The following is a 16115-nucleotide window of genomic DNA, read 5'->3' as shown; positions in this document are numbered from 1 at the left end:
TTCGCACATACCAGTAAGTGCTGAAGTAAAGCCAGGGGCTTAAGTTTGGAGATATCCAGGAAATCCCTTCCCACTCTCAGAAACTAATTATCTACTACAATGGGGACAAGTCCTGGGAGTGGAAAACTGCTTGCCAGATGTACCCGTCTTATCTGCTATAGTCATCTTGCACCTGCACAATAAGTTGTGAACTGTGAACACGTCTGAAAGTGCTTGGACTATAAACTACTAATTATTGTATGAGGAACAAGACTTGAATAAGGGTGTGGTCCCAAGACGACGCGCAACTTCTAGAAATTATAAGAATTGTTTTAGGACAAAGGTATGGAGAGAAACTGCTGTCACTGTTTACAAAGTGCATCACTCCAAATGTCTATTTTACAAAATACATTTTGTTCTAAAACAGGGTCTGTTTGTTCCTGATAGCAAGGGTTTATCTCACCGACCATGCAGTGAAATTCCCACGACAGTATCTATATATCCCTATATATACCCTGAATCTATATATTACCTTGAATAACCTTTAACATTTGAAACTATGTATGTTTGCATGGACACACAACCTTGTACTTATGATGATGTACTCATGACTATGAACGTACAATGAATGTAGGACCTTGTACGTGTGGCCTTGAATGTCCAACCTTGAACATAAGACCTTGAAAGTGCAACATTTTAAACCAGATCATATTGTGTTTAGTTTAAGTAGGTACGTAAACCAGAGTAAGAAAATTACTGAATACAGTTTTGACCTTGTACTGTGTTTGACCTTGAACATTTGTAAGCAAGTATACATCTATGTACGACCTATTGCTAAGGACCTTGTATGACCTTGAACATACCTTGTATGACCTTGTACATACAACCTTGGACGTACATGAAGGTAGGTATATAAAGCAGATGGAAAAAAAAAAAAAAAGGTATGGTATGTATGTATCGATATAATCCACATTAAACAAGGTGTTATGTACTGTATGTAGGTACAGCCTTGAACAGATAAATCCACATATGTATTTGTATTATGTATGTATGGGTATATCACTCATATGTATGCATGAACATATGCATCATCAGAAGATTACACCAGATTATACCTGTACAGGTACAGCTCTGCCTAATGGGAGGAGCCTGTCCTGTTGTTTTCCACTGGACTGCCAGTACAGTCATAGGATTTAAAACATTGGTGTTTTCCTTTAAAAACACTTTTAAAATGAAAGATAAAAAGTGCTGCTAGAATAAGGAAGTGTCTGGGGGCGGGGCTTGTAGAAATACGAGCTGAACGATGATTAGTTGGAATCTGAGCGCCCCTGATGGAAGCCGGAGGAAGCACAGCACACTGTGCTGCAGCGTGCTGCAGCACTCCGGTAGGATGAAAGATGGGTTGAGCTCAACTCAAACATCTGGACACAAATGTCAAAAAATACATTTTAGGAGCAATTTTATTGAACTTTTTTTCAAATAAGTAGGAAATACAGAAATGTACAAGTATCACACGGACAAACAGTCCAACTAGTAGAAGATCTGCAAAGACGACTATTTGGCGAGTGGGACTCGTCAGATGGAGGACGGGGAACCAGCGGGTTCCTCTGGTTCTGGAGGGAAAACTCCGGAATTTTTTACCAAAACAAATTTTTCCATTGATTATTGGGAGTCCATGGGAGTGATCAGAGGCTCTATTCTGGATCAATCTCAAAGATTCTGAGGCAGATCACCCGGGCTGACTCCCAGCGACCATTGGGGAAAAAAATTAAAACAATTAAAAAAAAATACAGAACAGTTTTCTTTAAGACGGACTTCCTGTGGATCTTCAGAGTGACTTCCTCTCGAGACCACCCGGTTCCGGCACCGACTCCAGACCAGGGAGTCGGACCGTCACCTGCCGGTGAGCAGAACGACTGGCAGCGTTTGGAAGAAAAAAAGGGACTCCAGGACACCGAATAAGGTTCAGGGTCATCAAAGTTTAAATTAAGATTTTCTACGTAAAGACAGAAAATACAAGAAAAATATTCTAAAGGACTTTGCAGTGAAAAAAGAAGCTACGACGAGCGTCTCCAATAGGAAGCCGAGCGGAGGTCAGAGGTCAGATCCATCTCTGCTGGAATGCTGCTTGCGTGAGGAAACTCTTCCTGTCGACACGCCGGACAAAAATCCAATATATCTTTCCATTTTCAAACTAAATCTGTGTCCAGGAAGTAACAACAACAGAAAGAACTGTTTCCCAACACGTTTCACATTCAGAATCACCTGGATCCTCAGAGCGAGACCAGATTCTTCCTACGACTGTAAAAACATTTTATTTGATCGGGTATTGTTTACGGCTAGCTGCCGTTTATCGCTGCAAGCTAATCCAATGCAAAGAGCGTCCACAAGAGGGAGCCGCTTCTCCAGCAGCTACTGGACCAGCACCTCGGACCCTGCCTTGGACATCTCTGACCTCTATTTCAACCAAGGTCTTGACTTTGTTCCACCTGAACATTCAGAGACCAACCCGCGCCACCAGAAACCCGGTGGACGTGGCTCACTTGCGGGGCCTGAAGTCTCTGAAGACCAGCGGCTGGATCTGGATGACAGGCGACAGGTCCACTTGCAGGATCTTCTGGGCCTTCCTCCGGGCCTCCGATACGGAGCACGAGCAGTCCACTTTCACCACCTTCGACCGAGGCCCGTCGGCAACCTTCCAGCCGTCCTGACGGCCCGGCTCCCGGTCCCCGGGCCCCTTGGGAACCCGGCAGGCCCGGGGAAGCGCCCCGTTGGCCCTCCAGCCGCTGCTGCCGAGTTCAGTGCGAGTCTGGGCGAAGGCCCGGCCATTACAGTGCAGGACGGGGACTGAGTCCCCGATCAGGGCGCCGTCCAGGCGGGCGGGGCACGACAGGCTCTTCTGGCTGAACAAGGCCACGGGTGTGGTGGGCGCTGCCCCACCGCCGTTCTGGGAAGGCTGCAGCGGTATTCCTGAAAGCGTGGGGGGGTAGGGTTGGCGCTGGGTCTGGGCAGCCGGAGCGGTGGCCAAGCTTGGGTCCCAGTCTGTGTGGATCTGGAGGCGGGCCGTGTGGCTGCCCGACACGCCCCCCTGGATGTTGGTCAATCTGAGGCAGGGCTGGCTCTGGGCCGGCCGGCTGGCTTCAGCAGTCCAGGCGGGGGAGGGGCCGCGGGCTTCGAAGCGGTGGCGGAGGTTCACCAGGACCTCTGGGGGACGGGGCCCCTGGATCCGGGGGTTGGGCCGGTCCGAGGTCCTCCAGGATGGGTGCACCTCCCTCTTCTTCCTGCGCCGCTTCCTGGTGGGCGGGCGCTGGCTCCGCCCCAGGGCGTCCAGCTGATCCTGGGTCAGCGGCAGGGTCATGCAGGACCGGTACCCGTACACCTCCCTGCTGCGCAGCACCGTGGCCCGGTGGCCCTCGTCCCGCAGCTCCTGCAGGAAGTCCAGCAGCTCCTGGCTGTCGGCCATGGGGCTGAGGATCTGCAGCGCCTCCAGCAGGATGCTCTGGCCTGCCGAGGAGATCCGGGACCACGAGTGGATCGCTCGCTTCTCCTCGGTGGCAAACGACACGGGCTGCCCTACCATGGGGCCTCTCAGCGGGTTGGCCATGTTGCTGGACCTGGGGGAGGACAGGAAGTGGTCAGTGCTAATAGGAAGTATTGCATACAGTGTGTGCACATTTACGCAATCTGCTTCATATGAAAGACAAATGAAGTTTTATTACGTTTTTTAATACATGTCGTCCGATGTTTATGGTTTCATGTAAAAACCCCAATTCCAATGCAGTTGGGACGTTGTGTAAAACGTAAATAAAAACAGAATACACTGATTTGCAAATCCCTTTCAACCTTTATTCAATTGAATACACCACAAAGACAAGATATTTAATGTTCAACCTGATAAACTTAATTGTTTTTTTTGCAAATATTTACTCATTTTGAATTTGATGCCTGCAACACCATCCAAAAAAGCCAGGACAGCGGCAACAAAAGACTGAAAGTTGAGGAATGCTCAAAAAACACCTGTTTGGAACATTCCACAGGTGAACAGGTGGATTGGAAACAGGTGAGTGTCATGATTGGCTATAAATGGAGCCTCCCCCCCAAAAGGCTCAGTCGTTCACAAGCAAGGATGGGGCGAGGTTCACCACTTTGTGAACTACTGCCTGAGCAAATAATCAAACAGTTTAAGAGCAACGTTTCTCAACGTACAATTGGAAGGAATTTAGGGATTTCATCATGTAAAGATTCAGAATCTGGAGAAATCTCTGCAGGTAAGCGGCGAGGCCCAAAACCAACATGGAATGGCCGTGACCTTCGACACCTCAGGCGGCACCGCCTTAAAAAACATCACTCAGTACAGGATGTTAGCACGTGGGCTCAGGAAACACTTGGTATAAGAACCGTCAGGTCACACAGCTCCACGCTACGTCTACAGATGATATATAAATGATATATACAGTAAGACACTATGACATCATCATATTATTTACTATGAATGACATTTACAGTAAGTCGCTTAATGAAATCATCATATTATTGCCATTTACAGTAAGACGCTTTATGACATATTATTTATGATAAATGTTCAGGTTCGGGTTCAGAATGTACGTTGGACCGTGTCCAGTGTGCGGTGTAGACTCTGTCACTCTGTAGTGGTTAGAGATTACAAACTAAATGTTTACGTGTGTATTTATGTAAGTTTTTGGTATTTTATGGAGACAGAACTTATTGAAAATGTGATTCAAGAAAATAAGTCACCACTAAAATCACATATTCCACTACTATTTTAAACACGTCACTTCACACATGTGACCCCAAGAGCCAAACAGCAGGAGTCCTCCATCCTTCAGCAACTCCTCCCTCTCTTCTTGTCCTCCATCCTTCAGCAACTCCTCCCTCTCTTCTTGTCCTCCATCCTTCAGCAACTCCTCCCTCTCTTCTTGTCCTCCGTCCTTCAGCAACTCCTCCCTCTCTTCTTGTCCTCTATCCTTCTGGAAGTCCTCCCTCTCTTCTTATCCTCCATCCTTCAGCAACTCCTCCCTCTGTTCCTGTGCTCCATCCTTCAGGAAGTCATCCCTCTGTTCTTGTCCTCCATCCTTCAGCAACTCCTCCCTCTCTTCCTGTCCTCCATCCTTCTGGAAGTCCTCCCTCTCTTCTTGTCCTCCATCCTTCAGCAACTCCCCCCTCTCTTCCTGTCCTCCATCCTTCAGCAACTCCTCCCTCTCTTCCTGTCCTCCATCCTTCTGGAAGTCCTCCCTCTCTTCTTGTCCTCCATCCCTCAGCAACTCCCCCCTCTCTTCCTGTCCTCCATCCTTCAGCAACTCCTCCCTCTCTTCCTGTCCTCCATCCTTCTGGAAGTCCTCCCTCTCTTCTTGTCCTCCATCCTTCAGCAACTCCTCCCTCTGTTCCTGTCCTCCATCCTTCAGGAAGTCATCCCTCTGTTCTTGTCCTCCATCTTTCAGCAACTCCTCCCTCTCTTCCTGTCCATTCTTCAGGAAGTCCTCCCTCTGTTCTTGTCCTCCATCCTTCAGCAAATTCTCCCTCTCCTCCTGTCCTCCATCCTTCAGGAAGTCTTGCCTCTCTTCTTATACTCCATCCAACAGGAAGTCCTCCCTCTGTTCTTGTCCTCCATTCTTCAGGAAGTCCTCCCTCTCTTCTTGTCTTCCATCCTTCAGGAAGTCTTACCCCGGTCACCGTATGTTGCACTAACTGAACGACTCTTTTTGCTGAGTGACTCATTGGGAACCGACTCTCATAAAAGGGTCGAACCTTCTATCACTACTAATGGTTCTGACTTTCAGAATGAAAGTTGCTGCTCTGTCTGGTGGAACTGATCAGTCAGCGCAGCTCAGCCTTTTGATTTCCCAATTAGGAGTTAGTTTGCATTATTTAGGTAATACAAGAGGAATTTTTCAGCGCCATCTGGTGGCCTTTCTCGGCACCGGGGCCCAGTGAAAACACTGGTCTTTAATAATTTAGCCCCGAGGCCCGCTTAATACTGGGTGTCTGTACCCAACCACGCTCCATTGAACAGCCAAATCCAATTCGGTTAAAAAAGTTCTCAGTTTGGTACAGCCCTTATATATGGTAGAATAATAAAAAATAAAATGTGTACATTAGGAGGAGTGTTTCAATACCCTTCAACTGTGGAACAACCGGACACATCGTCCTTGTCCGATCCACCACTAGCTTTCCATCGCTGTCGTAGTTCAGTGCAAATGTTCCCACACGGTTTAAAAGAAGCAGGCGGGTCTTCTAGCTCCTGTGTGTCAAACTCGTTTGCATTTGCCATAGTGTGACTTACTCAGTCAGGCACCAATTAGCCTGAGCTAACCTTAGCATGTTGCTAATTTGCTCACGGCCTCTGGGTGGAACTTGACTTGCGCTTGTGAAATTTGGTTCCGCATTACCTAGTAGGTAAAATTTAACATACTGGTCCAGTCCAGTGGCGACATATCAAACCGGTTTGAAAATGTTTACACTGGCCCAAACCTGGAAGGAGCCATGTTGGAAAAGCACTTCCTCTCTGCCATGGAGAGAAACGGTGCCATATCATTATTTGACCAAGAAAGGAGGAAGGACATGTTTAAAACGAGTTTAGCAGTTTCAGGTGAAGCAGTTTGCTAGTTTAGAGGTTTACTAGTTTTGCAGTTTACTAGTTCAGAGGTTTACTAGTTCAGAGGTTTACTAGTTTAGCGGTTTTCTAGTTAAGACATTTACTAGTATGATTGTTTATTAGTCCACTAATTTATTAGTCCAGTAATCTGGTCAATTACTAGTCTGGTAGTTTAGTAGTTAACCAGTCTAGTGGTTTACTAGTCTAGTAGTTCACTAGGCTGGCAGTTTACTAGTCTGGCAGTTTAGTAGTTTACTAGTTGAGCAGTCTAATGGTTTACTAGTCTAGTAGTTTACTAGTCTGATTGTTTAGTAGTTTACTAGTCTAGTAGTTTACTAGTCTGATAGTTTAGTAGTTTACCAGTCTGGTAGTTTACGAGTCTGGTCGTTCAAGATTCTGGTCGTTTAGTAGTTTAGTTATCTGGTAGCTTACTAGTCTGGTAGTTCAGTAGTTACTGGAACTAGTCATAGTTTACTAGTTAAGTTGCCTAGTAGTTTAGTAGTCTGGTCGTTTACTAGTCTCGTAGTTAAGTAGTCTATTCGTTTAGTCGTTTATTAGACTGGTAGTTTAGCAGTCTGGTAGTTCACTAATGTGGTAGTTTACTAGTCTTGTAGTTTACTAGTCTGGTAGTTTAGTATTTTACTAGTCTAGTCACCAGTCGACACGTAACGTTCTCCACTAAATCCATACAAGTATAACAGCAAATGGCCACGCCCACATCTCTGAACAGCATTGTGCACCATCGGCTTCCTACAGCCATGTTGCTGTGTGACAGTGGAGCCAAACGGGAAGCAAGTGTCACCCTGGCCCCCTGCTACATTGCAGAACTATTTTATAGTTTTTCAATCAAGTAGATCCCCAAGAGACCTGCTCCCTGTGGAACACCAAGTCAAAAGCTGGAATGTCGGGTCCAATCGTCACAGCAATCCATCTGACCAATGGGATTTGGATTCCACTGGTTTCTTCCAGATCATTGCTCTACGTCGCTAAATTTTAATACACAGATACCGAGGCTTCTTTAATATTTAAATAATGACAAGATGGCTTCTGCTTCACACGACGCCTCTGGAACCGCTCCCGCAGCACCCCTTGGGTGCCGATCGGCCCTGCAACGCTAACAGCGAATAGCTCGCTGGAGACACTCGGGGGTCAAGCTGGTTCAGTTTCCTCCAAGCTCCTCCCCCATTAAAGACCTGCATGTTAGGTTCACACTCCTGCTCATGCCCTTGAGCAAGGCATTGCTCTTGATCTGGAGATTGTGCAATTCATTCCCACTGCTCCACAATGGGAATTGCTTTCTGAACTGCTTTCATCTTGAAGTGCGAAGTGCTGGAAGCTCTTTGGTTTTGATTGTTTTGTTGGATCGTCATGTCTCCCAGTTCGACTCGTTCTTTTTCCCCTCGATGAACAAAAAGAGTAGAAAGAGAAAGTGATGAACAGTGCGGCTCGGATCGGAAGAACTGTCTAGCTGCATTGAACATGATTAGTAAACTAGTAGACTACTAAACTAGTAAACTACCAGACTAGTATACTACTAAACTACCAGACTAGTATATTACTAAACAAGTAAACTACTAGACTACTAAACTACCAGACTAGTTAACTACCAGAAGACTAAACTAGAAAACTACCAGACTAATATATTACTAAACGAGTAAACTACTAGACTACTAAACTAGTAAACTACCAGAACTAGTAAACTACCAGAAGGCTAAACTAGAAAACTACCAGACTAGTATTCTGCCAGACTAGTAAATTACTAAACTAACAGACTAGTTAACTACTAAGCGAGTAAATTACTAAACTACCAGACTAGTAAACTACCAGACTAGTAAACTACCACTACTACTACTAGCAGGCCCCGATCAGCTCTTTTTGCTCCTGTTCAGGCCCCGATCAGGTCCCCCTGGTCCCCAAACAGGCCCTCCTGGTCCTGGTCAGAACATCACTGAACCTTCATGTAAAGTGTGAGGTAGATCTCCCCCTTCTCTGCTCAAAGAAGTGGAGGCTTCTAGAAGAATGCTGCAGCGCCTTCATATCAATACAGGTCTTTAGCTTCAGTGACTGACAGAACTACCAGTATTGCTAGTACACCAGACGAGTACTACCAGTACACCAGATGAGTACTACCAGTACACAAGACCAGTATAGTCCGAAACACTCAGCGCTGTGTTACTTCATGACTTTGTACAAAACATCAGTTCTACTCCATTCAACTGCTGCAAATATCTGAGAAACTACATGGTAAGAAAACAGCTGCTAGGCTAACTGTTAGCTCAAGCTGTTTTTTTGTATTCGCTGATAAATGGCAGTGTACAAATTAAACCATATTTAATAAATTTACAACAAGTCAGCAATATGAAAACCACAAGAGATACCATTTTAGTATTATAATCCATCTTTTTCAATTTAGTATCTAGTTACACATCACTCACCATAAGAAAAGCATGTTAAATTAGCTTAATCAGCAAGACAGAGAAAATATGTAAATATAATAATATATCAATATAATATAAACTCACTGAGCACTATTAGGAACACTGGACTTATACTTGGCGGGACCTCCCTTTGCTCTTTAACCAAGAAGGTCCAGACCTTGGCCAGTGAAAAGCCTGGATCTCTGGATGACGTTTCTATCTGCTCTGACCTCAAAAACACTAGAACCGAGTCTTTGAACTGAGACTTTGAGTGGCTCCCTAACCAATCTTTTGGACTTCCTTATATACGCGAGACGTACTCTTCTCCATTTACATGTTCTGCCCCGTTCAGCGTCGGGAACCAATGACAGTCCTGTTTCCAGGGAGCTTCTCTTTTTGGGGTTGGTTTTCCAAAGAACCAATCACAGTCTTTGTGGGGTGTTCTGTTATTTTATTACTTCCCTTTTTTGTGTCTCATAGCATTTTAAAAGTTTTTTTTAAGTTTTTTTTTTTAATACATATACAGGTACACCTCACTTAATGACCTACCTGTTTAACCACCATTCAGGCTTATGACCAGCTCTCCAATTAGTCTGTATTGTGTTCTGCGTACAATACCGCGGCGTGCGCGCTTCATGTGTGGCGTCTCAGTGTCAAGCATCTCATCGCATGTCACCCTTTATATACTGTATACACCATATACACACTGTCAACATCTCATCTCATCACCGTTCTCAGTCTCATTCCCGCAGTCCGTCAGTATTCACTACACTAGCGTTCAAAATCGGCATGTCCCCTTACCGTGAAATCACACGGATCCTCACTTATCGACCAATTCACGTAACGACCTGGTCCTAGGAACGGAACTCTCGGTCGTTAAGTGAGGAGTAGCTGTACCTTGAATATTGGTGGTTTAGTATAACATAGAATCAGTTTATTTTCATGTGGAGGTTAATAATTAAACCACAACATATTATAATCCATATTTTCTTTCAATTTCCTGTCTAGTTACACATCACTCATCATTAGAAATGCATGTTCAATGAGCTGAATCAGCAATACAGAGAAAATATATAAATATAATATATCAATATAATATATACTCATTGAGCACTTTATTAGAAACACTGTACTAATACTGGCCGGACCTCCCTTTGCTCTCAAACAGCCTCGGTTCTTCTTGGAATGGATTCCACAAGATGTTGGAAACATTCCTTTAACATTCTGCTCCATGTTGACATGATTGCATCACACAGTTCCTGCAGATTTGTCAGCTGCACATTGATTCTGCGAATCTCCTGTTCTATCAGGAAGGCCACTGGACAACACTGAACTCATTGTCATGTTCAAGAAACCGGTTTGAGATGACTTCTGCTTTGTGACACAGTGCATCATCATGCTGGAAGCAGCCACTGGAAGATTGTCGATTGTGGCCATGAAGGGATTGCGCATGGTCAGCAACAATACTCAAATAGGCTATGGCATTGATTGACTGATTGGTATAACCCAAAAGTGTGCCAAGAAAACAGTGCCCGCATCATGACACCACTGCCACCAGCCTGGACTGTTGACACAAGGCAGGTTGGGTCCATGGATTCATGCTGTTGACCCAAATTTTGACCCTACCATCTGTGTGCCTCAGCGGAAATAGAGATTGATCAGATCAGGCTACGTTTGTCCAGTCTTCAACTATCCAGTTTTGGTGAGCCTGCGCCAACTACAGCCTCAGCTTTCTGTTCTTGGCTGACAGAAGTGGAACCCGACGTGGTCTTCTGCTGTTGTAGTCCATCTGCCTCAAGGTTCCACGTGTTGTGCATTCTGACATTGTTTTTCTGCTCACCACAGTCTACAGAGTGGTTATCTGAGTGACCTGTGGGAACTGTACTGCCCAGGACAGGCGGGCCCTGCAGAGGGTGGTGCGTTCAGCTGAACGTACCACTGGAACTACCCTCCCCTCCCTGCAGGAGTTATACACCAGGAGGTGTAGTAGCAGAGCCCGTAGGATCATGAAGGATCCTCATCACCCCAACAACGGACTGTTTCAGCTGCTGCGGTCAGGCAAGCGCCTCCGCAGTCACACAGCGAGAACAGAGAGACTGAGACGGAGTTTCTTCCCTCAAGCCATTAGAACTGTCAACGCTGACCTCACCAGGGGTCCTAACTGAGCCATGCACTAGGCTCCACTACCTACTGTACTCTATGTAGCATACTGTACCGCATACTGTATCACTGTTCAGGGTTGTTCGTGATGCCGTATTGCTGCGCCGTACTGTTGTATACTGTGCTGTATTATCCCAAACACTACCTCACTCTATTCACATTCACATGCCACTTTAATTCACATGCCACTTTAAATGCACATATCTGTATATACATAGGCATATTCCTTCTATCTATTCCATTTTATTTCAATTTATTTTTTATTGTATTTTATTCTATATATTTTTTATCTTATTCTATAAGTATTCCACTTACTGTATTACGTTTTAGGAGTCAGTTAGTCGGTCTATTAGAAAGGAATTTTCTACTTTTTATTTTATTTTTTATTTTTTCCTAGGACATATTGTGTGTTATCACCGGGTGCGTTGCATTACATTTCACTGCATATATGTATGAAAGTATGTATATGTATGTGACAAATAAAAATCTTGAATCTTGAATCTTGAATCTTGACCGTAGCCTCTGACCAGAGCTTCTGTCAGCTCCAACCAGTCTGACCGTTCTCCATTGACCTCTCTCATCAACAAGCCGTTTCCATCCTTAGAACTGCCGCTCAGTGGATTTTTTGTTTGCACCATTCTGGGTAAACATTTTGGTGGCATGGTGGCGCAGTGCATTGCACTGCTGCCTCACAGCAAGAAGGTCCTGGGTTCGATTCCCGCCTGGGGCGCTGTTGGCACCGTGCTCCGGCGGGTTATCTCCCAAATAAGAGCCTTTGTGTGTGGAGTTTGCATGTTCTCCCCGTGCTCACATGGGGTTTCCTCCACCTCACGTCAGTAAGGACCCCCCTCAAAAACATGCACCCATCATCGTCTGACCAGCGATGGACACTCATCACCTGGTCCCCGGGCGCGTCCACGTACGCTGCCCACTGCTCCTGGCTGTGCCCCCGGAGGAAGGACAAGCCAGGATGGGTCAAAAGCAGAGGAGCCATTTCACCGGCACCATCAAAGCATGTGCATGTGTGTGTGTGTGTGCAAGCATGTGTTGTAGTGTGGTGTGTTGTGTTGCGTGACTAATAAAGACTGTTTCTTCTTTCTTTCTTTCTAAACTCTAGAGACTGTTGTGCGTGAAAATCCCAGATCAACAGTTAAAGAAACACTCAAACCATCCTGTCTGGCACCACCAATCCCACCACGATGGAAAACACTGACATCACATTGTTTCCCCATTCTGATGGTTGATGTGAACATTACCTGAAGCTTCTGACCCCCTGACTGATTAGATAACTGCATGAATAAGTAGGTGTACAGGTGTTCCTAATAAGGTGCTCAGTGAGTGTATCAGTGCAGATTCAGAAGACAGGAAGAGGCGGAGTCCCGAGATGATGCCAAAAAACAGAGAAAATTAATTTGTACCTTTATTGCCCCTTGTACATGACTTATTTCGATTACATAATATCAGGTTAGTAGTAGATCAGATTCCATTATATCAGGTTAGTTATATATAAGGTTAGTCATAGATCAGATTAGATCACATCATGTTAGTTATAGATCGGATCATATCAGGTTAGTAATAGATCAGATTGGATTAGATGAGGTTAGTTAGAGATCAGATTAAATCTGGTTAGTTATAGATCCAAATAGATCAGGTTAGTTATAGATCAGATTAGGTAAACTATATATCAGATAAGATCAGATCAGTTTAGTTACAGATCAGATCAGATTAGTTATAGATCAGATTACATCAGGTTAGTAAGAGATCAGATCAGGTCAATTATAGAACAGATTCGATTAGATCAGGTTAAATATAGATCACATTAGATCAGGTTAGCAATATATCAGTTCAGATTAGATACGGTTAGTTATAGATCAGATAAGATCAGGTTATTTATAAATCTGGGTTAGTTCAGGTTAGTTAAAGATCAGATTTGATTAAATCTGGTTAGTTATAGATCACATCAGGTTAGTTATCGATCAGATTAGGTTAATTTTGGATCAGGTTCGATTAAGTCAGGTTAGTTATACATGCCATTAGATCGCAGTTAGTTATAGATCACATTAGATTAGATCAGGTTAGTTATGGATCACATTGGATAAGGTTAGTTATATATCAAATTAGACTAGATCAGGTTAGTTATAGATCAGATTAGATTAGATCGGGTCAGTTACAGATCATGTTAGTTATAGATCATATTAGATCAGATCAGGTTAGTAATAGATCAAATCAGATTAGGTTAGTTATAGATCAGATTAGATCAGGTAAATTACAGATCAGATTCGATGAGATCATGTTAGTTATCAATCAGATTACATTAGATCTGGTTAGTTATATATCAGATTAGATTGGGTTAGTTATATAACAGATTAGATAAAGTTAGTAATATAGCAGATTAGATCAGGTTCGTTACAGATCAGATTAGATCAGGTTAGTTATTGATCAGATTAGATTAGATCAGGTTAGTTATAGATCAGATTACATCAGGATATTTATAGATGAGATTAGATCAGGTTAGTTATAGTTGAGATTCCATCAAGTTAGTTACAGATCAGATTACATGAGGTTAGTTACATATCAGATCTGATCAGGTTTGTTATAGATCAGATTAGTTATAGATCAGATTTTATTAGATTAGTTATATCACATGTGATTGCATCATGTTAGTTATAGATGAGATTAGATCCGATCAGGTTAGTTATAGATCCGATCAGGTTAGTTATAGATCAGATTAGGTTAATTTTGGATCAGATTATTCAAGATTTTTATTTGTCACATACATATACATACTTCCATACATATATGCAGTGAAATGTAAGATTAGATCAGGTTAGTAATAGATCAGATTAGATCTGGTTAGTTATAGATCCGTTTGGGTTAGTTATAGATCAGATTACATCAGAATATTTATAGATGAGATTAGATCAGGTTAGTTATAGTTGAGATTACATCAAGTTAGTAACAGATCAGATTACATCAGGTTAGTTACATATCAGATTTGATCAGGTTAGTTATAGATCCCATCAGGTTAGTTATAGATCAGATTAGGTTAATTTTGGATCAGATTAGATTTGATCAGGTTAGTTATAGATCCATCAGGTTAGTTATAGATCAGATTAGGTTAATTTTGGATCAGATTAGATTTGATCAGGTTACTTATAGATCAGATTAGGTTAGTTATAGATCAGATAATATTACACCAAGTTAGTAATAGATAAAAATTAGATTAGATCAGGTTAGTTATAAATCAGATTAGATCAGATTAGTTTAGATCAGATTAGTTATAGATCTGGGTTAGTTCAGGTTAGTTATAGATCAGATTCGATTTGATCGGGTTAGTTATAGATCAGATCAGGTTAGTTATAGATCCGATTAGGTTAATTACGGATCAGATTAGTTATACATGAGATTAGATCAAGTTAGTTACAGATCACATTAGATTAGATCGGGGTGTGTTTTAGATCAGATCAGGTTAGTTATAGATCAGATTAGATCAAGTTAGTTATAGATAAAATAAGATCAGGTTAGTTATAGATCAGGTCAATTACAGATCAGATTAGATCAGGTTGTTTATAGATCAGATTAGATTAGTTACAGGTCAGATTAGATAAGGTTATTTATAGATCAGGTCAATTACAGATCAGATTAGATCAGGTTGTTTATAGATCAGATTAGATTAGTTACAGGTCAGATTAGATCAGGTTAGTTATAGATCAGGTCAATTATAGATCAGATTAGTTATAGATCAAATTAGATTAGGGTTAGTAATAGATCAGATCAGGTTAGTTATAGTTCAGATCAGATGAGATCAGATTAGTTATAGTACTCATCACAATAGGAATACTGGGACTGGTGTTAAAATCAAACTAGTGACAAATGATTACAAATATCTGATTAATCTGTTTCCATTCATCAGTCAGTTTAAAAGCCGCGCGCCCCCTCCCTCTACTCGCTCTCTTTTTTCGCTTTGTATCGTTAAAAAACATTCAACTCTGATGTTCGAGACCCGGTCCGGGTCCCGGCCTCTGGGGTCCGGGTCCCGGCCTCTGGGGTCCGGGCTCCGGCCCCTGGGGCCTGGGCCCCGGCCCCTGGGGCCCCCCCGGGCCCGGCCCCGGAGGACCCGGGCCGGTGGGTTCCAGCCGGGGAGCGGACGGCGAGCTGCGGGCGCCGCTCTCCCCGGGCTCCGCTCTCCTCAGCCCAGCTCTCACTGAGGCGTCAGCCCGCTGAGCCCCGCAGCCCCCACACGGGGAGCGACGCCCCGGAGAATAAGCAGAACGGTCGCGGTAATCACCTTTGTTGCGGCACCGGGATCAGCACCGGGGTCGGGGCCGGGACCGGGATCGGGTGGCGGGATCCTCTGGTGGACGCTCCGTCGAAGCTCCGCAGCAAAATGGCCGCAGCGGCGGAGGGAGACTGAAGGAGGAGCTCGGAGCGGGGGAACCGGGGACTGGCGGTGCGTCAGCCGGCCGCCATGTTGCTACGGTCTCTGGCAGTCTACCCAAAGATTGGAACAAATGACATCTCGTTTGGAAAAACATGTAATTACAAGTATAAGAAATGCCATTGCAATGTTTTTCGAAATAGAATGTGAATATTATTAGGAATGCCGTTGGCACATTTCTTGAAATAGAATTGGAAAGAAAATTATTAGAAAACCATGAGAAGTATGAGAATATTATGAGTATGTGACAAATAACCTCTTGAATCTTGAATCTTGACACTTCTACTTCCGTCAGCGCTGCTGACAGCTTAAAGACCTTACCAAGATGGCGGCGGTGTTGACGTCGCGGATCCAACGCTCTCGCGCTACGAAAGGAGGCTCGAGGCGGGGGGCGGGGAACCGGAAGCACGCGACAACAACAAAAGATAAAATGTCATCAAAAAAATTCTAATTTCAAAACATTTTCACTTCGCACAAAGTGGGCGGGGTGGTGACGTCACAACAGTGA

At 43.9% G+C, this 16115-nt stretch overlaps 1 protein-coding gene across 1 annotated transcript; it reads right to left on the bottom strand.

The window, feature by feature from the left end:
* Nucleotides 1-1413: 1413 nt before the first annotated feature.
* Nucleotides 1414-15550, bottom strand: ccdc71 (coiled-coil domain containing 71). The gene is made up of 2 exons (XM_080000094.1): nucleotides 15458-15550; nucleotides 1414-3593 (listed from the first exon to the last, which is right to left on the bottom strand). Exon 2 carries the CDS (start codon nucleotides 3581-3583, stop codon nucleotides 2519-2521), a length of 1065 nt encoding a protein of 354 aa, XP_079856220.1. The 5' UTR covers nucleotides 3584-3593; nucleotides 15458-15550; the 3' UTR covers nucleotides 1414-2518.
* Between the last annotated feature and the right edge of the window lie 565 nt (nucleotides 15551-16115).

Source organism: Zeus faber, assembly GCF_960531495.2.
Source record: "Zeus faber genome assembly, chromosome: 5".
Lineage (NCBI taxonomy): Eukaryota > Metazoa > Chordata > Actinopteri > Zeiformes > Zeidae > Zeus > Zeus faber.
This window is presented reverse-complemented; position numbering and strand designations above follow the sequence as displayed.